This window comes from Ruditapes philippinarum, unplaced genomic scaffold (assembly GCF_026571515.1).
Source record: "Ruditapes philippinarum isolate M1 unplaced genomic scaffold, ASM2657151v2 ctg891_1_1_1_1, whole genome shotgun sequence".
Classification (NCBI taxonomy): domain Eukaryota; kingdom Metazoa; phylum Mollusca; class Bivalvia; order Venerida; family Veneridae; genus Ruditapes; species Ruditapes philippinarum.
This window is the reverse complement of record NW_026857262.1, coordinates 95,129-118,765: the sequence shown is the minus strand read 5'-3', so window position 1 is coordinate 118,765 and position 23,637 is coordinate 95,129. Positions and strand designations below refer to the sequence as shown.

At 31.6% G+C, this 23,637-nt stretch overlaps 1 protein-coding gene across 1 annotated transcript; it reads right to left on the bottom strand.

The window, feature by feature from the left end:
- Positions 1-5,397: 5,397 nt before the first annotated feature.
- On the bottom strand, positions 5,398-19,425 carry LOC132749219 (short/branched chain specific acyl-CoA dehydrogenase, mitochondrial-like). The gene is made up of 10 exons (XM_060738935.1): positions 19,361-19,425; positions 16,595-16,757; positions 15,052-15,152; positions 14,420-14,626; positions 11,184-11,318; positions 10,281-10,535; positions 9,419-9,508; positions 8,511-8,648; positions 7,196-7,295; positions 5,398-5,807 (listed from the first exon to the last, which is right to left on the bottom strand). Exons 1-10 carry the CDS (start codon positions 19,379-19,381, stop codon positions 5,731-5,733), a joined length of 1,287 nt encoding a protein of 428 aa, XP_060594918.1. The 5' UTR covers positions 19,382-19,425; the 3' UTR covers positions 5,398-5,730.
- Positions 19,426-23,637: the final 4,212 nt, after the last annotated feature.

The following is a 23,637-nucleotide window of genomic DNA, read 5'->3' as shown; positions in this document are numbered from 1 at the left end:
CTAAACAGTGATTCAGAAATTTTACTACAGTCACATGTTAGTATTATTAAGATCATTACATATCACAGGGAACAGCCGTTTGCTGATGTACTAAGAACTCCCTGATTCATTACCTTACTTTTGTATTAATATTATAATAATGGTATACTGTTATAAATCTGTACAAAAAGAGTAATCAAATATGTTTAAACGTAATGTATTATTTCAAGTACAATATTAAATTTACATTTGATAATGTACCTATGTATATGACTATGAAACAATTTTGAAATATAAATTTTGTTACTAATCTTGATTCTTAACCCTTAAAGCCAAAACTATCTTGTTATGAACAAGCATAAGGACTGGTGAATTGAAATATCTCTGAATATATAAATTTTATAAAATCAAACTGATCAAATTTATTTATCATTTTATTTATCTTTTATCACACATGCTAACAATGACATATAAGGATAAATATGATTTAAAAAAAAAGATTCTGTAAATGCCTAACAAAACAACAAAAATGCTAAAAACAAATTCAAACATAATACTTCATAAGATTACTAATCATAACAAAGGAGAATTAAGCAAAAAAAATCAGTATTTTCTATAATAATATACAGGCCAAACGTACATGTAAATACTATTCTGGTTCTCTCTAAAATAAAACCCAAAATAATGTCAGTATATGTAATTAATTTTTTCACTTTCATTAGAAAAGTATTCAATACATATATTAAATTTATATTTAAATTTAAATTATATTTTCTTTTCACTAAAATTTGGCTAAAATAGCACAAAAATATGATTTACAATTTATATCTGAGTATAGTACAGTGGAACCTGTCTAATCCAAACTCGTCCGGACCAGAAGCAAAGTTCGGATTAGAAAGGTTTCCGAATTAGAAGGCTTTTTTACATGTTTTTTCCCCAAGTTATTTGCAAAACAGTTTAAGGAAAGAAAACGGGAATGCATTTGAAATTGCAATTTAGATATTTTATTTTTGCAGTCTCTTATCGTTCATTTTAATACATGTGAATTGTAAATAAAGAAATAAAAACAAATAAATAAGCAAAATATTATGTCCTCAAAGGTAATTTAACCTACGATGTTAAACAGGAGGCCGAGACATGATTAGATATTCGTACCAGCATTTGTCAATTATTGTTTACTCTTATATGATTCAGCGACTATCCGAATTCACTGACAGTTTCCATTAATTTTCATTACCTAATCATGTATCCTTGAATCCAATACAAAGGATTACAAGAGCCATGTCAACATGGCCATCCCCCGCCGAATGTGTTTGCTCATTGGAAGAATGCATATGTAGTAGAGCAGAATAATTCCATTTTAAGAGGTCTTTTGGTAATGAAAACTGATGGCTATAATGATTACAGATTTGAAACCTATGTGAATACTGATGGCTGAAAATAACAAAGGGCAATTACTGAAAAATAATGCAGGGTAGGTTATTATTCTTGTGTGCTGCATCCCTCCTTAGTAAAATCTATCCACCTATGAAGTTTCAAGTTGATACCTCAAATACTTTTTGAGAAAAAAATTGAATTGAAAAATTAAGTATGAAAAAGAACAAAGGGCAATAACTCAAAAATTATAAAAGGTAGAGTTATCATTCTTGTGCAGTGCACACCTCCTGAGTGAGATCTATGCACCTATGAAGTTTCATTTTGATATCTCAAAGGCTTTTTGAGTTATGCTCTGGACGAAAATTAATTTTGAAAAATAACAAAGGGCAATAACTCAAAAATAATGCAGGGTATAGTTATCATTCTTAAGCACTGCACTCCTCCTCAATGAGATCCATCCACCTTTGAAGTTTCAAGTTGATACCTCAAATACTTTTTGAGATAAGCTCTGGACAAAATAACATAAAAACAAACAAAGGGCAATAACTCAAAAATTGTATAGGGAAGAGTTATCATTCTTGCACACAACATTCCTCCTCAATAAGATCTATCCACCTATGACATTTCATGTTGATATCTCAAACACTTTTGAGTTATGCTCCACTCAGGTGAAAAATTAGGTATGAAAAATAACAAAGGGCAATAACTCAAAAATTATGAAAGGTAGAGTTATCATTCTTGTGCACTGCACACCTCCTGAGTGAGATCTATGCACCTATGAAGTTTCATGTTAATATCTCATAAGCTTTTGGAGTTATGCTCTGGACAAAAATCAATTTTGAAAAATAACAAAGGGCAATAACTCAAAAATCATGGAAGGTAGAGTTATCATTCTTGTGCATTGCACTCCTCCTCAATGAGGTCTATCCACCTATGAAGTTTCAAGTTGATACCTCAAATACTTTTAGAGATATGCTCCGGACAAAAATGTCGGACGGAAGGACGGACGGAAGGACGGAAGGTCGGACGGACGGAGACTATTTCTATATCCTCCGCCGAAATTTTTCGGCGGGGGATAAAAATATATTTCTATTGCATTATATCAAAATATTTATAGAACCTGACGAAAAACAATCATTTAAGCAATTATAAAAGATATCAAGGCAAGCTAAGTGTAATTTTCACACCTTCGCAGATCATACGTTTCACCAATTAGTCAACCGAAATAACACTTATCAGTTTGGTGTATGTTTACACCTGCAAGATGTGCGATTATTTGTTATTTTGAATGAAGGTGTGACATTTGGCAAAACCTGTTCGGATCCGAGAGGTAAATTTTAGAGTAAAAGAAGAACAAAAATTGAAAAAAATCGTTCTGAATTCGGAGTCGACAGGTTCCGGATCCGAAAGATTTTTTACTATTGAAAATAGAACGAATAAAATCGGGACCGGACACTTCGTTCGGATAAGAAAGGATTCCGGATTAGAAGGGTTCGGATTAGCAAGGCTCCACTGTAGCATATTATGAAACTTGCTGGAGGTGGGTATAACAGAAGATTTGTTTAAGTGAAATATAGAAATATATCTCACTAAGAAATTAGAAGTTTTTCATATTTTCAAAAGCGTGTAGCATGATACAGGTTGTATCTATCTGGCATAATTTAGTATCTTATTGAATAGCAAAAGATAAAATATGCAAAGGTAAACATCAGCACATGACCTAAAATTAAGTGTAAATTTTTATATAATTGTTAATCTCATTACAGTCTCAATTATTGTTCACAATTAAATTATCATTACAATTAAATTATCATTCACAATTAAATTATCATTCACAATTAAATTATCATTCACAATTTAATTATTGTTCACAATTATTTAAATTATCATTACAATTACATTATTGTTCACAATTTATTTATTGCCTACAATTAAATCAATATACACAATTAACCTATCATTCGCAATTAATTCATTGTTCACAATTTATTGTTAACATTTAATTGTTGCTCACAATTAATTTATTGGTCACAATGAGAAAACATTGATTAAACTACAGATGAGGTAGAAAGTTTACTTCCTAAAAATATAATGCAAATATGATAACAAAGTAAGCCATTAGAAAAAAGCAAATATAAAAGTTTGACAGATACAGGCATAGCATCACAATCTTTCATTAACGTTATTATACTTGTTTCAAAAATAATTTGTTCCAATATAATTCAAAGCTTACTACAAATGTCATATTATCCAGAGTAGATCTAACTACAAATGTATGTGCAAAAAAAGACTAATTTTTAAGTTGTTATAAAAAAGATTAAGAGTTTAAAATAATAAATAAATTTATAGATAAGATAAGATAAGAAATTGGTTTATTATAGTCACATTGTACATTTACAAGTTATTTTCAACAATTTATACATACAATTTATAGGTACCCGGCCCAGTGGGCCTATAAGTGACTTTAACATTAATTCAAAATATATAAGACATTGGTTAATTGATACATATATATAACGAGAAAGAAAAGTGGAATAATGTACACTACATTTTGCAACAACAAATTAGGGGATTAATGTATACAGCTCAATCAGTAAGTTATGAGTGGCAGCTCGCAACATGATAATGATTTACCAATACATTTAAAAATGTCTCAAGAATAAAGAATATCTCTTCTGCGGAGGTATGCTTGTAGAATAAATTTTGAACATTTTCTAATTTATAATAAATTAAGACAAATTGCAAATTTTATGACAATATAATTTGTATATTTTTTTTTATATGTGTATAACAAACAATCAAAGATGTTAATATGTAAATTATGATATCATTTTGCAGATGTCACTTAAAGCTGCACAAGAACCCAAATGAGAGACAAAGCTCTTTCCAAACTACATGCATGCACACACACTACATATGGATGACATGTAGCAATAGCTTTAACATAATACCCCACCCCCACTCATAACATTTTCTCAGTATTTCCAATTAAACCATCTTTGCCTCTAATCTTAAAGTGACATTATGCCAATCCAAGGGTATACAGTAAGTGAACAGTTGAAAGTCAAAATAAGTTTATATTTTGCCATAATGCCTTTAAATTTTATAATATACTTCGCATGAACAATAAGTAACTCATTTGACCCAAGATAATTTCTATAAATATCAATCGGAATTTACCAGTAATGTTCAATTGATAAAAAGAGTGGGGCTGTCTTTTTGTATTTCTGGCAGATTTATATTTTATCCATAAACAAGAAACGCGGCAATGCGACGAAAACCAGGTTTTCAATGACCATGTTTTGATGTGACAGCAATCAATGGGTCAAAGTGCACTGAAGTTATTGAGTAGATGCTGAAATTTCTATTGTAAGCAAATTACCTTGACCTTGCTCCCAGATATCTAATTGGCAATCCAAAGCTGCCACTCAGCAAGTTTGGTGTCAAAAGGTCAAAGCAAACTAAAGTTATAACATGAAAACTAAATACATTAACCTTGATCACAGACACCTGGGTAGCAATCCCAAGCTGCCTCTTGATATAAGCTACCCATTCATCAAGTTTGGTGTCAATAGGCTAAAGCAAACTCAAGTTATTGAGCGGGAACTGAATTTCTATTTTTAGTAACAGTGACCTTGATCAGAGACACCTGGGTAGCAATCCCAAGCTGCCTCTTGATATAAGCTATCCATACACCAAGTTTGGTGTCAATAGGCCAAAGCAAACTCAAGTTATTGAGCGGACACTGAATTTCTATTTTTAGTAACAGTGACCTTGATCTAGATCACAGACACCTGGGTAGTGTTCCCAAGCTGCCTCTTGATATAACCTATCCATACACCAAGTTTGGTGTCAATAGGCCAAAGCAAACTCAAGTTATTGAGCTGAAACTGAATTTCTATTTTTAGTAACAGTGACCTTGACCTTGATCACAGACACCTGGGTAGCAATCCCAAGCTGCCTCTTGATATAAGCTACCTACACACCAAGTTTGGTGTCAATAAGCCAAAGCAAACTAAAGTTATTAAAAAGAAACCAAAAGTTGACGCCCGCCCGCCTGCCCGCCGACTTCAGCATTACAATAACCCGGTTTTCGTTGAAAACCTGGTTACAAATTCCAATATCAACTGTTGGGTCAATCACCATTATAACAGTCTAACATGTGAAATATGTTGTCAATTGGGCTGAACTTGACAATGAAAAACAATGAGCATAATTTCGCTTTAATATGATGTTCAAACACACTGTGAAATCTTTCAGACAGTCGAGAAGTCATGTATCACACAAGCATGAGATTCACCATGTTTTTTTCACACTGATTTATTCCTTCTGTCATCTGTTTCCAAGGTAACCACAATAAATGATGACATTACATCAAGACCCTGCCTCTTGTTCCAAGCACTTAAATATTGTGTTCATCTGGATGTTTGAAGTTCCCTCATAAATTGCACCTGTGTTGTGATAATAATTAAGATATAAGTTACCATAGCAACAAGAAATAAACATCATTTACGGGCAATTTCATTGGTCCTCCCTGGAGGTATATTGAGACTTTCAGAGCTGTAAATGCTCAAATTAATAAACCACTTATATTTAAATATTAAACGGTCAAAATTAATTCTAATTAACCAATTAATATATCAGGGAGTGGAATTCATGATCTGTAATAATTTAATGGTGATTATGCATTTTCAAACATATGTTACATTTTATATGAGAAGTCTGTCCCACAGTGTAATCTAAACTTTCAGTTCAAAAATTCAATCCAATTTATCTTTTCAATCTAACTTTCTTCAATATTAATTTATTCTTCTAATTTCAAATCACCTTATGTTCAAAGCGGGAAAAATAATTCAAATTAAGACACTTAATATTCAAATTTTTTCATCTACATGGCAGCAATAAAATTTTAAAATATAGTTAAGAAATATGATAAATAAATAATTGGATAAAATAATGATCAATTATCAGAAACTGGGATCAAAGAACATTCAAAATGCATCGGCTTTTTTTTTCCATTTTTTTTTTAAATTTTCCATCATCGTTATCAAGCTTTTTAGCTTCTCATCAAAACTAACGGCATGTAGTAATGTAATTAAGACCTTTTCAAATATGAATTTTGATCCTGAACATGGAAGCTCTAGCAGGAATTTATATTTTTATTATGTAAAATAAAATTCAAGATATAACTACACACTCTGATTTCTAATTTCTCTGTCATTATGGAGAAAAAAAATTAAAGAACAAGTGGGACTTAAACTGCCACTGTCATGGCATGAATACCTCCGCATACCACTTTGTCAGAATCAACAGTAGTCATTTAGAGCTAAAGGACAACCTCCCTACCAAATCTGAGGGTAGTAAGCCAGTGCATGGCTAAGTTATGTATTTTACATAACATGTTTTTAGTGGCAAAGATCAAAGTGACCCCCCACCCCCCAAATTCATGCAGCCTTGTCTGGGGGATGTGTTATGGTGAATATATGAGAACATAATTATATGGTTTTTTTTAGCCTTCTGACCTCGACTTCTACTAGTCAAAACCAACCTAAATACCAAATATGAAGACTGTTGACCAAAACTTTTTTACGCAATTGAGGGAACAAGCTTTTTGAACTTAAATGGCCCCTGTGATATTGACCTTTGACCAGGTGACCTCATAATGAATATGGGTCACCAATCTCCATGCCAAATATGAAGAAATTTTTATAATCTTTGATTTGTTTTGATCAACCTCTAACAATTTTTCCAATTAAGAACTTAAGCATGGGGAAGGTATTACGCGAAAATTTGCAATATTTAATATTTATATTAACATTAATTCAGGAATATTTGTTACCTATTTTACAGTCTCTGTAGAATTTTTCAACAGGATAATCTTTCGTAAAGCCCACACCTCCCATCCATTCTATACACTTTGTTGTTGTTAGAGCTGCAACCTGTGAATCATTAATACCACATATTTTATTGCTTGGTGGTGTTGGAAGTTTTCACTCCAGATCATGGCAGTAAGTCATGTTGAATTTACCAGAGCACAATTCTGCCACCGCATTGTTCATTGGCAGGCTGTCAAGCAGTTTACCAGTACTAGTTGCCTTCACTTTCGCAAGGAACTGAAACTGCTGTACATACCAGAATAGAGGTACAGTGCGAATGACTGTAGAAAGAATTTCATGATCAATCACAATGAAAGTGACCTGCGCCGTCCAGGAATCGAACCAAGGTCACTTGACTCACAGTCAAACACTCTACCTATTGAGCTAACCAGACAGCTTTTTTTATTTTATAGGTAATTTTGACTGAACTAAAATTTCTATAAAGGAAGAGGTGTGAACAAATGGTTAAGGTGTCAGGCTTTCAACCACAGGATACTGTGGTCATGTTGTATCATATAAATGTAACAATAGTATGTCCAGGAAATGAGTGATTAACATAAATAACTTGTTTAAAACTGAGATTTATTAATTTCCATTATGCGTTAGAAATGCTTTAATTTTACTTTTCAAATAACTACTTTGTTTACATTTTGCTACTTTTAGGACATATTATTTCACAATAAATGCCACTTTCTACAAGGGGTGTCACGGTTAGCAAAAATGCTAACCGTTTAAACATCGACTTAATAACTGTGTTAAATGTTTAAACATTCATACTATAATAATTCTCAGATTTTAAACATTGACTTTGAAAAGACAGCACATTTTGTTCGTATTTTGTTATACTCTACAACAATTACAAGACATATCTGATTATGAAGAAACTGTTGTCCATTTGGATCGTACCAAACACAATAAGATAGCATGCAGTCGGAAAGATACATTTATAATTCAACACAATATCATATCTTGTCATTCAACACAATATCATATCTTGTCATAAAGATAATAAGGTGATATTAAAACCCAATCTAAAATTTTTCAGCTGTTAGTCTTATATTAACCTTGGTTTCCGGTTATTTAATTCTCTAACCGGTTTTGGTTAAAAACCGACCAAACCCATTTAAACAGATATATGTGACACCCCTTCTATCTACACAGCATCTAACAGGCTCTTAAATCGTTTGAGCTAGAAAAGTTAAAGTTTATTCGTTCCTGAGGAATAATGTGCCTTTAACAAATTAAATATCTATATCTTTTAAAAATGAAAATCATTACTTCAGAGGCATAGTATTTGGCCATAGCTCCTTCTTTGATGACAGGTAAACCTGCTTCACGTTTCCTCGCAGCATTATATATCAGTAACCTGGCTGCTTCAATCTGTGTGGCTACATAGGCTATCTGGTGCTGCATTGACTGTAATATAGAAGTAACATGATAATTTGGATATCTGGTGCTGCATTGACTGTTATATAGATGTTACATGATAATTTGGCATAACTATAATGAAGATGTAACATGATAATTAGGCGATCTGGTGCTGCATTGATTATAATAGAGACATAGCATGATAATTTGGATATCTGGTGCTGCGTTGACTATAATATAGATGTAACATTATAATTTGGCTATCTTGTAATATAGACATAGCATGATTATTTGGATATCTGGGGCCCGTCTTATCAACGGTTTTTATCGTACGATCGTTGATAAGACGGGCCCCTGGTGCTGCATTGACTATATCATATTAAAAACATAATAACTTGGCTAAATTTTTCTTGTATATCTAGTGCTTTATTGATGACAATAAATATATAACAGAATAACCTTGCAATCTGGTGCTGCATTGATTAGATAATTTCTAATATAGATGTAAATGATACATTGTAATTTGGCTATCTGGTACAGCACCGATTACAATATAGATCTAAAATGATAAATGAACTTTTTTTGTGCAGTATTTACTACAATGGACATAAACAATGAGCTGTTTTATTATCAATACAGATAAACAAATATTAATTCTCTTAAAAGTTCTGTTTTTCAAACTAATGTCTAATAAAAATGTTCAACTATTTTCCTTTTAAGGTATTTTTAGTTGAATTCAAATCAATATTTGATATCCAAACTTAGAAAACAAATTAGATCTCTGCATCTATACTTGCAGTACTATTACATTATTGTACCTGGAAGTCACAAATTCTTTTTCCAAACTGTTTCCTTTCTCTAGTATAGGGCACAGCTGCATTAAAACATCCCTCAGCCAAACCTAACATCTGAAGAAGAAAAAATTGTCAATCATTATTCAAAGCGGAAGGGGGGGGGGATATTTCAAAGTGAAATGTGTTTGTTTCATGTTGAAGGGAAATATCTAGTGATGTTCAGCTTTCTTATGATGATAATCTTAACAATCTATGTGTGTTCCTCATAACAATTAAAGTTCAAAAACATCAAATTTGATATCATAATTAAAAACTAATTGAATCAAGTAATCTAAATTCACAATTTCCAAGTTGGGTGTGCCTATCTTATAATTAATCTTCAATCTGTAAAATGATGAAAAGAAATTAATTTCTCAATATCATTTATCATAATTTAGCAAACATGATTGTTTTATGAAGATATCAAACCTATCATTACGCCCTGCTGACATATATATTTTTCCAGTGATAATAAAGGTTAATAAACTCTGAAGGCAATTATGAAATTACATTTTTATATGCTACAATTAGGAACTTACCACAGGGTATGAAAATAAATTGCAAAGCATAAAAAATAGCCCTTTCCCTCCTTAATATCTTAAATGGACTTCTCTATCTTTTAATCTTGACAAAATTCAATCATCATTTAATGGGAATATTTCAAAGAATGAAAATATAGCATATTTTAGTCTTTAATTTACATAGTAAATAATTGATGAATCTGATGCAGTCATGTATATGAAAAATATAACTGTCACAACTGTCCAATGAAAATCAATGTTACAAAAATGCAGTGTATAATAAACCTTTGATATTCAGAGAAAGGGCAATAATTTTTCATATTTACCTGTGCTCCAATCCCTATCCTTCCTTCATTTAGTACTTCTATACAATATTTGTAGCCTTTACCAAATTCACCTAGAATATTACCCTCTGGTACTTTCACGTTTTCAAAATGCACGGGACAAGTACTTGATGCACGGATACCTAGCTTGTCCTCTTTCTTCCCTACAGTTAAACCCTCAGAGTCCGCATCTACGATGAAACATGTTATCCCTTTGTATCCCTGTATTAGAAATGTAACTATGACATTCATGGGTAACTCATCATTTGAAGAATAACATTTATCACATAAATCATGCGACATCATTTGCGTTTTATTAAAAAAAAGAGATAAAACTGGCTTATTTTACGGTTATAAGCCCATTAATGTAAAATGACGTTTTAACTGTAACTGTTCTTATTTTGGATTTGTCATAAATTGAATAATAAATTTGTGCAGATTCAACACTATATCTATCATACTTGTTGAATAAAACAATATTATATTTGCCATGATTTTTTTTTTAATACGTTTAGTATCAAATCTACACTCATTCAATACCCTCTATTATTTTCCTCTGCATTTTATCTTAAAGAAAGTATTCAAGATAATCATTCACATTTTATGCTTCCTTCATTCCTTTTTCTTTCTTTTCCTTCCTGATATACAAGCTAACCTTTGATGAATGCTCTCATGCAAAAAGATTTCCTTCCATACAATATTCAACACATACTCTCAGTTTTTTATCATTTTTAATGCAACTTTCTTTTCATCACAAATAGTAATCCAAATTTACATAAACATGGATATTGTTTTACCAGTTGGTTTGTGTTGATCTTAATGACGCCTCAAATAATAGGGAGAATTAAAAATTAACTACTGCCAGGTAGCTTGGCATTGGCTAAAGACACCTATAGAATACTCCACTGCTTTATGTCCGCATTTTAATCCAGGAAGCTTTGTCCATTTAAAAATATAATGGTCCCCTTGTTTCACTGCAGACATCTTCATAGCAAAAGCATCAGTCCCAGAGTCAGCCTCTGACAGACAGAAACTTGCCATCTGTGATACCAAATACAAAACTTTATTTATCACCCATTGCTCTACTAAAAATATAAAATGGACTGGTCCAGTTCTAAACTGAAGGGACTCCACTGAGGTTTTTTAGACATAACGGGTCTGGAAATAATTTTTCAAGATTAATATTCCATTTGATGTAGGTCCAGACCAATAACTTGTGTGCAAAATTTTAGATCATTCGCTCTCTACGTATTTTTTTCCAGAATGATTATTCTAATTGTGGAAAATGATCCAAAATTGAAAAGTGATGCAAGTCAATATCAATTTTCACTCCAATCTGGCAAAAATACTTCAATAATACCATTTTCAGTTCATTCAGAGTAGTTTTTTTAAAATATCTTTTGCATATTTTGCTGTTTTAAGTGTCGCAGTTAATCTTAGTCGGAATTTCATATTTTATGTTTTAAGGCTTTTGGACCTCAGTGGAGTTCCTTTAAAAATAATCCATTGGCAATACATACAGATTTCAAAATCAAAATACTAGAACTGAATTACTTATAATACAGATCATAATAAATTGTTATTAAAACTTTAACCTACTAAAAGATTATATTTGGAAAAAGTTATGCTCTGAATTCGGAACGATTCATTGGTCATTGTCAAGATATTTTATAAACCTATATATACATAAATTGTAGTAAATTCATATTTTAAAATAGGGCAGTCTCCCACCACAACTTGAAGATGCCTTGTTAGTTGAAAATAGGGCGATTACTCGGATATTCGAGATTCAGACCATAACAAGTCGACAATACAGATCAGGTATTCCTTTGCCCCAAGATTCACTATTTACATAACATAAATTCATATTACTGAAAGTTGGAAGATAAACATTAAACTGTTATTAAAGGAACTAATATTGTAGAGTCATTCTTGGTATACATTTTCTTTTTAAAAAATATAAACAAAATATTAATTTCTTTTAGTATCAATACAATGAGATAATTTGTGGTTACATTCCATCTCCTTAGAGTAATTATAAGGGGATGTGACTCCTTACGTAAATCTTAAGGAAGTTGCAGCCCGTTACTGCACTAAGGTTGATGTTTGTGAAAATATCAGTCAAAATTGTGGATCTATTCGTCCACCTTGCTGGCCTTTAAATACAACTGAAACAAGAGCTGTCGGTACGGACAGCCTACGCTGTGCGACGGTATTCTAAGTGCTTGATGAGTTAAAAGAGCTTGATAATGTTAAGATTTCTTAAGATCACAAAAGGTATAAAAAAATTTTTTTTTTTTTAATAAGATTCATGTTATAGGCTTTAGAGAGAGATCTAATTATACAATATTGTCGGTCGACTATTCGGAAGGTAATGTCAAGGCTTGTTTTATTGAATAATAATAATACTAACTTACCAATGAATACATAAATTTGACAAAAGTACCATAGGTTCTAATTAAGATGTTATCAAGCTAAAATCACTGCTTTATATTATGAATGCATAAAATCTGTCCCAAAAAAAGGGCACAAACCCTTCAGTAGTAATCTGATATAACAGCTTACATTAGCAATAACCTCTTTACCATGAATTTCTAAGGTTGAAAAAAGGGGCATAAAATATCAGCCTAAATCGCAAGATAGGAATTAAATACGTGATCTTGTAGTTGACCTTTACAATTATGTTCCCTTAATGCAAATTTGTGAGAGTTTTTATTAAATATCTTTATGTTATGAGATATGTAAAACTTGCATGGTGGAAATAAATTAACAAGAGGACTAAGTAGAAAAGGCGGAATGAATCACGCCTTAATGCAAGAGAGTTATGGAACTTGGTCTAGTGATATACATATTTATGACCTCCAATTATGACCCAAAAGTGCATGTGTAAAATGTTTCCAAGTTAAATATCTTGAAGACCTTTAACCAAAATTTCTAAGTTTCAATAAGGGGCAAATAATTCTTCAAATTTTGCAGGCAGAGTTATGCAATTTGCAAACTGAATGTACATTGTTACTTATAAAAAATAAGTATTTTAAATTTCATATGTAATTATCTAAGCAATAATGGAGATATTATGACTTTTTAACAAAAAAACTTAACCAAAATTCTCAAAGGGGCATAATTTCTGTTAATATAATTTGATGTATTGCAGAGAATTATCCAACTTTTGTCAGTCTTGATCTACCTTTTGTTACTAAATTTAAGTACTGTAAGTTTCAAGATGAATATCTTCAAGTAGATTGATTGAGATATTTACTTAATACATATAAATAAGATTATACCAAAATTTCTAAGAAAAAGGTGCATAATTCTAGTCAATATTGTAGGACAGAGTTATCCAACTTTGTCAATATGCGAATGTACCTGTTACCTATAAAATAAGTATGTAAGTTTCAATTGAAATACTCAATTAATGATTGAGATATTTGACTTTTACAATAAACTTAACATAAATTTCTAAGTTTAAATATGGGCATTAATTCTTGGTCAATATTGTAGACAGAGTTATACTCCAACTGCAATATGATTGCTACCTTGTTACTATTAATAAGTATTGTAAGTTTCATTGAATATCTTCAAGTAATGATTGGTATTTGACTTTACAACAACTTAACCAAAATTTCTTAGTTAAAAAGGGTGCATTAATCTCAATATGTAGACAGAGTTATCACTTGTCAATATGATGTACCCTGTTACTATAATAAGGTATGTAAGTTTCAATTAATATCTCAAGAATGATTGAGATATTTGACTTTACAAAAACTTACAACCCAGGACGCCGACGGACGCGGACGCCGACGGCCGGGATCGACTAAACAATAGCTCTCATATCTTCAAATAGTTCAAGCTAAAAAACCTCTTTTAATCTGTTTATAGGGAAAAAATGCTATGCTCGTACATGAATGTAACTGTTGACTTAACAATCAGGTCAAACCACTACAGTCACTTATCATGATAGATCCACTACTCTGACCTCATATCTAAAATAACAAAGATTATCCACAAACATTGACATGTGCTCTTTTGTTAACAAAATGTTGTGGAGGTTTCTAATTGTATCCATTAATCTGATAATTAAAATAAGACAGGTCATGGAACTCTGCATTAGTGAACATATTGCAAATTTATAAGGATCTTACTGTATCTGTTGCCATTTTAGGTAAGTATTTATCTTTCTGTTCCTTGGTACCGAGCTGACGCATCAGGGTCACCAGCAGGGTATTGTGTACGTCACACATCACACTGACCGATGGATCGACCTTTGCAAGCTCCTCAATGACCAGGTTAGCAACAACAAATGTAGAATTAGTACCACCATATTCTGCATCTATTTCTATTCCAAACAGCTGTAGAGAATAAACAGTTAAAACAATGATAACATATGAGCATGTGAATGCGTGTATTGCAGTTTTAAAATCCTATTCTAGATGACTGTAATTTTCAGTGAAAATTTAGACATACTTTTGTTACTTATACTTTGGATAATTATCACTCATGCAATACAGATTTAACTACATATTTATTTATTTTTTACAGTAATATCAATAACAGACTGACCCAATTTCAAATATCATATCAATATTGGACTGACCTACTTACCATATTTTCAAATATCATATCAATAACAGACTGACCCCCTTACCCCATTTTCAAATATCATATCAATATTGGACTGACCCACTTACCCCATTTTTCATATATCATATCAATATTGGACTGACCCACTTACCCCATTTTCAAATATCATGTCAAAATGGACACAACAACTTACCCCATTTTCAAACATTCCATCAATAATGGACTGGTCCATTTTACTTTCAGCATCCATTTGCCTAACTAAAGGTTGAATCTTCTCAGCAGCAAACCTAGCAACTGTTAAAATAAATATAAATGTTTTTGTTTTCTAAAAAAAAATTGCAAAGGATTTAACCTTTGCCACCAGAATGGTGAGTCTTTTAGCTCAAATAAGACAATCATAATATGAAGTTTAAAGGTACATGTGAACTTAAATTTACTGAAAGAAACAGAATGTAACAGGTGAGTTACTGAATGGGAACAAAGTGTAACAGGAGAGTTACTGAATGGAAGCTGAGTGTAATAGGTATCTTACTGAATGGAAACAAAGTGTAACAGGTTAGTTACTGAATGATACAGAGTGTAACAGGTGAGTTACTGAATGGGAAGAAAGTGTAATAGGTGACTAGGTGAGTAACTGAATGGGAACAAAGAATAACAGGTGAGTTACTGAATGGAAACAAAGTGTAACAGGTGAGTTACTGAATGGGAACAAAGTGTAACAGGTGAGTTACTGAATGGGAACAAAGAATAACAGTAGAGTTACTGAATGGAAACAAAGCATAATAGGAAAGTTACTGAATGGGAACAAAGTGTAACAGGTGATTGTTACTGGAGATGGGAACAAAGTATAACAGGTGAGTAACTGAATGGGAACAAAGTATAACAGGTGAGTTACTAAATGGGAACAAAGTGAAACAGATGAGTTACTAAAAGAGAACTAAATGTATCAAGTGATTTACTGATTGAAAGCTAAGGGTAACAGGTAGTTACTGAATGAGTGTCACAAGTAGTTCAAGTTGATAATGAGACAGAGTGTAAAAATGGAATAACTGACTTGAAACAAAGTTTAACTGGTGAGTTATTGCATTGGAAAAAAATGTCATTGGTAATTTAGTTGTTGAGTGGAAACAATGTGCAACAGGTGAGTGGATGAATTAGCACAAAGTGTAACAGGGGAGTTACTGAGAGAACAAAGTCTCACAATGAGTAACTGAATGGAAACAAAGTACTTAAGTTGAGATTCTGAATGGAAACAAACTGTAACAGGTGGTTACTTAATTGGAAAAAAGTGTAACAGGTTTGTTGCTGTATGGGAACAAATTGTAAAAGGTGAGTAACCAAATGTGAGTAAATTGTAACAGGTGTATTACTGAATGGGAACAAAGTGAAACAGGTGAATTATTGAATCAGAAAACAAAGTGTACTTAAAATTACTGAATGAAAACAGAGTGTAACAGGTAAGTTATTGAATAGGAACAAAGTGTAACAGCAAGTAGTTGAATGGGAACAAAGTTGTTAATAGATGAGTTATTGAATGGAAAGAAAGAGTAACAGGCAAGTTACTGAATGAGAACAAAGTGAAACAGATGGATAGCGAAAAATTGTACAGTTTCTAGAATAACTTTATTCCGATTCAACAGCAATTTGATTCAAAGTTAGGAATTATGGTCAATTGCTGGTTTGCATTTGGAAATGTGATTATAATATAACATTTACTGTAAGAAAAAAACTGTTACCTGTATCTTTCATCATTTGTTCTTCCTCAGTGAACATATCAACTGGAGGTGAGACAAGATTTTCTGGACAAATTTGAAGTTTTGGAGTAAGTATACTGGAGTGGCGAACAACTTGCACTCTGCTTGCAGCTGTTTTTAACAATCCACGGTTCAACCATGCTGTCTGCAAGGAAAACAGCTGAAGTATAACAATTTAAAATACTGTAAATATACACAATTCATGATTTGTTACATTTTTAGCTATCAAACAACTGCATTTTCATTTATAGAAATTTGACAGGTTATCATTAAATATATGGCCCAATACAAACCATTGTGAGCTTTAAATAAATGTCCATATACAACCATATAATATGTAACTAAAAAGTCCTGTAGTATTATACAAATTTCTATTTCTGTTTCTCTGATTAAATCAGAAATAAATTCACAAATTCTGAGCAGCTTTTATAAATGCCATGACAGTCACTTGAAAAATATATGATATAAATGTGCAGTACTGTAAAAATTAAGAAGAATGTTGGCATGCCTTTGATGTCTAAAAAGTTATGAATTAAATGAACAAAAGTTATGATGTTGACAACGATGATGTTAAAATGCATTCCAGTATTTTATCAATACCAGAATGAATTATGATGTCAAACATCTGAAAGAAGTGGTACATCTACTTATCAGTTTAATTTTTGCTAAAATGCGGCAAAAGAACAAAAGAGGTAGAAAATGTGACATTTTTATTCTGGATACAAAACTACATTTGTAAATCAAGCCAAAATATTCCTTCACACTTTCAAAATTGTTCCCCAGGAACTTACCAGTTCTGAGGAATGAGTTTAAAGTTTTTTTGCTCAAGGAAACAATGACTTCCCACAGACAGGGTTTGAACCAAATTATGCGGCTAGTGATCATTAGATTTCTAGCTGAACGTGTTAATCACACCGCCATGCTACCACGATTAGGCACATCAATATACTTTGACTAACCATCTAGTAATCAAACAAATGGAAAGCTCAGGAAAATAACATTAAAGCAAGTTGGAAACTCATGAATTGGAAAATAATATTTCATATTAGCATGCATGTTGGATGGTCCCCTATATGGTACCACTGTTCTTATTATTTCCAGCAAATTGTACAAATAAAAAGAACTTATATTTACTATTTCATTGAATTGTGTTTAGCTGTCGCATCTTGACTTTAGAATACACATGTCATTCATAGAATAACTCAATGCTTTTAAATAAAAACATCTATATAGTGTGTCAGCCATGTTTAGAATGGGAGCTTATACGGAGAACACTATGGTACCATGGTATGTTAATTGATGGCCCTTTTTGGCTTCATTATAATTTTTTGTAACAGAATATGCTGTCACTACAGTTTCAGCAGACGACCTTCACTTGTCTGAACATGAAATTATAAGTTTTACCATTAAATATGGGGTAAAATAAAGAAGTTTTTTCAGCACACAGGCAGCTATCAATGACAGAAATTATTTGAAATGAAAAAAAATCTAACAATTTCTATCCATATTCACAAAAAGCAGGACTTCCACTTCCACTTTAATGGTAGAAACAGTATTTGGTGGCATTCAATGTGTAAAGAAACAAATTTTCTGATTACATCGGAATGGGCAAGGATGCCGTACGGAGTATCCCGGTACTGCCACTTTCTAATCAGCTAAAAGATTTTTCTGTAATAACTGACAGTGAAATTATAAAAATAAAATTTCTCTTACAATTCTGCAAACAACTTTTTAAAATTTTACCTGAATTATTATTACGAATCGAGGACAAATCATTACTGACCCATTTTCCTGTTCTTCAAAATTTCACAACCACTTTTCCATCAGTTAACAAAATATAAATTGTACCACATAAAAATTGTCATAAAATGTTAAAATATAACCAGTTATGTATTTTGAAGAAATTTTGACAAACTCAACTTCAGATAAATGGTAATAAACAATTTTAACCTATTTATAATGACATTTTTCAATCTTGATATCTTTTTACAGTAGTATAGCTGTCACAATTGGGGTATGGATGTACGTCTCAATGTGCACTATAACAGAAAAAGCATGTTCTTGTGAAATTTTTAGGATCTTAGGTTCTATATATGACCCCATTCTAGTGACAGCTTTCTGAAAAGTTATCAGAGAGAATGTTTTTCCTTGGTTAAGTGACTGTTAGTTTATTGACGTATAACCTTCCAATTAAGAATTGTAAGGTAAAATATGTACATATCAAAATTATAGCTTTTGAAGTGCAGTATACATTATGACTTAATGATATTGAAACAGTTGTCCAACTTAATATCCATTTTTGCAGACTGACAAAAAACTGAGTCTGTAAATCAATTATTTTTAGAAAATTAATGCGATTTGTAACTGGGTAAATAAAGGATTAGTGGAAAACACAAATTTTACATATTTTGAACTAAACAAAATACTGGTATTTTCTTTTTTTAACGTCATAATTGACATTGTTGCTGATAAATGTAGTCAAGGTAAATATAAGATGTGCTTACAGTTTGGTTACATGACAAATAAGGTCAAAAATAAAGAATTTCCAGGGATGATTGAAAAGTGGTTGTGATTGAAACTGGCAGTATGTGGATACTATATATCCGAAACCTATGTCACTTTTGACAGTTTATGTAACATTTAATGATAAAACCGACGTGACATTACAAAATAGATTTAAGTCCATGCAGTCGGCACAATAAGAAGACGTTTCAATACATAATTATGAAAAAACACACCGTATTTTACCTTTAATAACTTAGATGTCATTATTACTTCAGTTGTTGACTTTTTGAAGGTCAAGTGTAAATATGTACTAAGTTATAATATCGTTGTAGTCTTGATTTTATTATCGATATAAAATGTTTTTCTTAGATGATGAATTTATTTAAAGGATTTGAAAAATGTATAAATTTATTTAAGGTGGAATCAAATAAATTAAAGAAAAGTAATATTTTTATTAATTAATTAATTAATTAATTCACATTCATTCATTTATCTATTTATTTAAGGTAATAATATCTAATTCTTCCAAGAATGTTATGCAAGCATTATTCTTTGCTAATTTTTCAATTTCATTACAATTAATATCCGATGCTATCACATCTGCAGAAGTGCATGAGGATGCATTGATTTAAAGCCCCAAAACATAGTATTCTAAGAGGAGACAATGCAATTTTAAGAAAGAAACAATGTATTTTCAGGGGAAACAATGCCTTGTAAAGGGAAACAAAAAAAATTAAGGAAAAAAAACCCAATGCATTTTAAGGGGCAACAAATGCATTTAATTAATGGGAAACAAATGCATTTGATTAATGGGAAACAGTGCATTTTATGCGGAAACAATGCACATAAAGGGGGAACAGTGCATTTAAGGGGAAACAATGCATTAAAGGGGAACAGTGCATTTAAGGGGAAACAATGCACATAAAGGGGGAACAGTGCATTTAAGGAGCAACAATGCACATTAAGGAAACAATGTATTTAAGAGGAACAATGCACATAAAGGGGGGAAAATGCATTAAAAGGGAAACAATGCACATAAAGGGGGAACAATGCATTTAAGGGGGAACAATGCACATAAAGGGGGGACAGTGCATTTAAGGGGAAACAATGAACATAAAGGGGGACAGTGCATTTAAGGGGAAACACTGCACATAATGGAAACAATGCATTTAAGGGAAACAATGCACATACATGGGGAACAATGCATTAAAAGGGAAACAATGCACATTAAGGGGGAACAATGCATTTAAGGGGAAACAATGAACATAAAGGGGGAACAATGCATTTAAGGGGAAAGAATGCATTTGAATGGGTAAGGAGAAACAAATTATAGAAGAGGATACAATTCAATATAAGGGAAACAATGTATTCAAAGGGGGGGGGGGTGGCAATGCATTTAATGAGAAACAATTAATGTTTTTTTAAGAAGACACAACCATTTTAAGGGGAAACAATGTATTTTAAGGTTAAGGGGTGCATTTTAGGATAAACAATTCATTAAAAAAACAATGCATTTTATGGAGAAAGAATGCATTTTTAGGGAAAACAAGAGAAACAATGCATTTTAAGGTGAAATTTTTAAGTGTTTAATTATATATTATGTCTCCCTTACATAAATCTCTTACTTTATTTCAAAGATATGAATAGAAAGGCAAGACACTTTTTTTAAATTACCTTACAAAGTTATAAATTTTGATCTTTTACAATTAATAGACTTAAAATGCTTTCTCTAATGATATACAGTATTAAATACGAGATCATTCAAATTATCTTGATCTATAAAATTTTCCACACAGCAGAGAAAGCAGATGACACTAGCAATACATTTATAACTCTAACTCTTTGTGTGCCCTGACTAAAGTAACTCTAATGTTTAGGGGAATGTTCATAAGAATAAAGACCATTCACACATACAGAACAAGACTATGAGAAATGTCACTGAAAATTGCAGTTAGGGGTCATTATACAAACATGTATACTCAAAATTCATTAAATTCTGTTTAGCTAATATTTAATGGTAATTGCAATGATGTAAATTCCCAGATCTTAAATGGCTTCACGCTGGTTACTCTACAAAGCCTTCTGATACCCTGTTCCTTGCATAAATGGGCATATGTACACTCATTGAATTTGAAAATAGATAAATAGATCTGTACGCAGTCATATGCTCTTGACTTTATATAATAGCTTGCCAAACCTACTTGACAATCAAGAGGATTTAGTTTGGTTCATGATTGAAATGGCAGATTAAGATCCATGTATTCTAGGCTTACTCAGGGTACATCCACCTTTCAGATACTGGGAGTACGGGCCGTGGACATGTCACTATCATGTCTTTAAATGTTATTATCTACCAAAAGCTGACATATAAATTTTGAATTCAGTATACTAAATATGTATGGAAGTTAATTTTTTGACAATACTATTTTGATGCACTGAAGGCCAGTGAGACCATTATATAAGGTGTAGATGCCAAAATAAATGATCATATCTTTCGGACGAGCTGGACAGACGGATATGGTTATGAAACTCGGACTGGTACCTGACATGCTTTCTGTATGCATGACAAACAGGCACAAGCATTCTTTCTAGTTTTTGGCCGATTAAGATACATCACATTGTCTATATATCTTCTTGGCACCTCTACTTGAAACTCTCCAGTCACTTTGTCCAAGATGATATACTAAGTTTGATAAATCACAACAATTATTATTTTTTGAATTCTTTATTATCTATACTGAATATACTAATACATGAATCTCTTTAACAATAAAATTATATATAGTCTTTTCATGTTACCAAGACAGGATAAAACAAAACTTACTACTAAAAGTAAGATATTCAAAAAGGAATAACATGTCTATCTATATATTAAACAAATTAATAGGTATATGACTAAATAGTCAGATTATCTTTAGCAAATACATGTCAATTTAATAACATATTTAAACATTTCATTTGTTTCAAATCGGAATTTCAAGTTTCTAAAATAGACAATTATTTTCAACATAGTAGGAGTTTTGAGTTTGAGTCCTACAATCATGTTTCCTCATTAAATACCAGAAATGGTGGCGTAGGGGAGTGGTTAAAGTGTCAGATTAGTAATGTAAGGATTGCTGGCCATGTGAATTCAAACCTCGTCAGTTTCCTTGAGAAACTTTACTCTCATTAATTAGTAGTGGTTGGTTCCAGGAGTGGATTCCAACACAATCAAACTAAAATAAATTAGAATAAACTAAACATCAGTACTTGTTAGTCCATAAATCAGGATCAAACCTGAACTAAAATAAATTCATGTACATGTATGCTTAAACTAAATAGTCTGTTTATTTTGAAAAATATTTTTTTAACCAGTCTATAGCAACATTATATTTATTGTTTATTGCCAGGGCAACAGACTGATATGTTTTTTATTCTTACAAAAGGCACAGTGTGCAATAAATCCACGTTAAATTTAACATATGAAGTTTAGGCATAATTGAAAAAAAAAGAATAAGACAAGTAAATAGATCTACAATATTGACTATTGAATACCAAATATTGGTAATCATCTATATCACAGGAAAATAAAGGCTGTGCGGAGTAATTACATTTTAACAACAATAAACAGATAATAATTAAGACATGGGCCTTTATAAGGCTGAATAAAAATCTGTTTCTAGCTTCCCAACTCAAATTAACTTTTGCAACCTGACTTAAAACTTTTCTATTATATAGGAAAGGCACTTCATAAAATATAAAAAAAATAACTGTATACATGTATTTTCTGTATAGAAACCTGAAGTAAGCCTACTAGAATTTTAACTTTAGTGGTGAAGTCAGAAACAGATTTTTTTCTTCACAAACAGAAAAACAAGACTGTTGACAGTACGATAACATCCTTATTCATTGTGTAACACAATATTCAATATAATAAAAAAACATCTGTTAAATTCACAATCAATACTTAAATAACAAATAGATCAACAATCTTATATTTTGTGTAGTTTACTGAGCTTGGAGTTTATCCCGTAAAGTTTTCCATTGCACTTCATTTGTTACCTTCAATTCTTTATTAAGAAAACGCTGACAAAAAAATCAAAAGCTTAGACTCAGTTGAATAATGATAATATCACATAACAAAAAAGAAAGAAAAAAAAAAAGAGACAGAAAGATTAACTGAGCAAATATATCTAAATATATCTGGCACTAATATCTCTCATTCATCTTTCGCCAGCTGGCAGTTACTGATTTTGCCCATGCAACCAGTGCAAACCAAGATTAGGAGGCACATCTCTGACATTTGAGCATGATCTGCACTGTTCCCTATTTAGTCAGTTCATGAAATTCTCCTTTAAAATGATAAATGGCTTTGTCCAGTCTAAAACATGTCTAAGTCTATTCAAGATATTAAGCGTGGTAAGGGCTAATGAGCACATAAAACTAAATGTGAGCCGCGTCATGATAAAACCAACATAGTGTGATTGCGACCAGCAGTCTGATCAGGATCCATGCTGTTCGCTTACCAACCCTATTACAAG

Coding starts and splice junctions, on each gene's coding strand:
- LOC132749219 (XM_060738935.1), bottom strand. CDS start 19,381: ATGACATCTAAGTTATTAAAG. Junction 10,536..11,183: donor TAAAATGCGGACATAAAGCA/GTGGAGTATTCT, acceptor TCAAATGATGAG/TTACCCATGAATGTCATAGT. Junction 8,649..9,418: donor AAAGAATTTGTGACTTCCAG/GTACAATAATGT, acceptor TCTATATTACAG/TCAATGCAGCACCAGATAGC.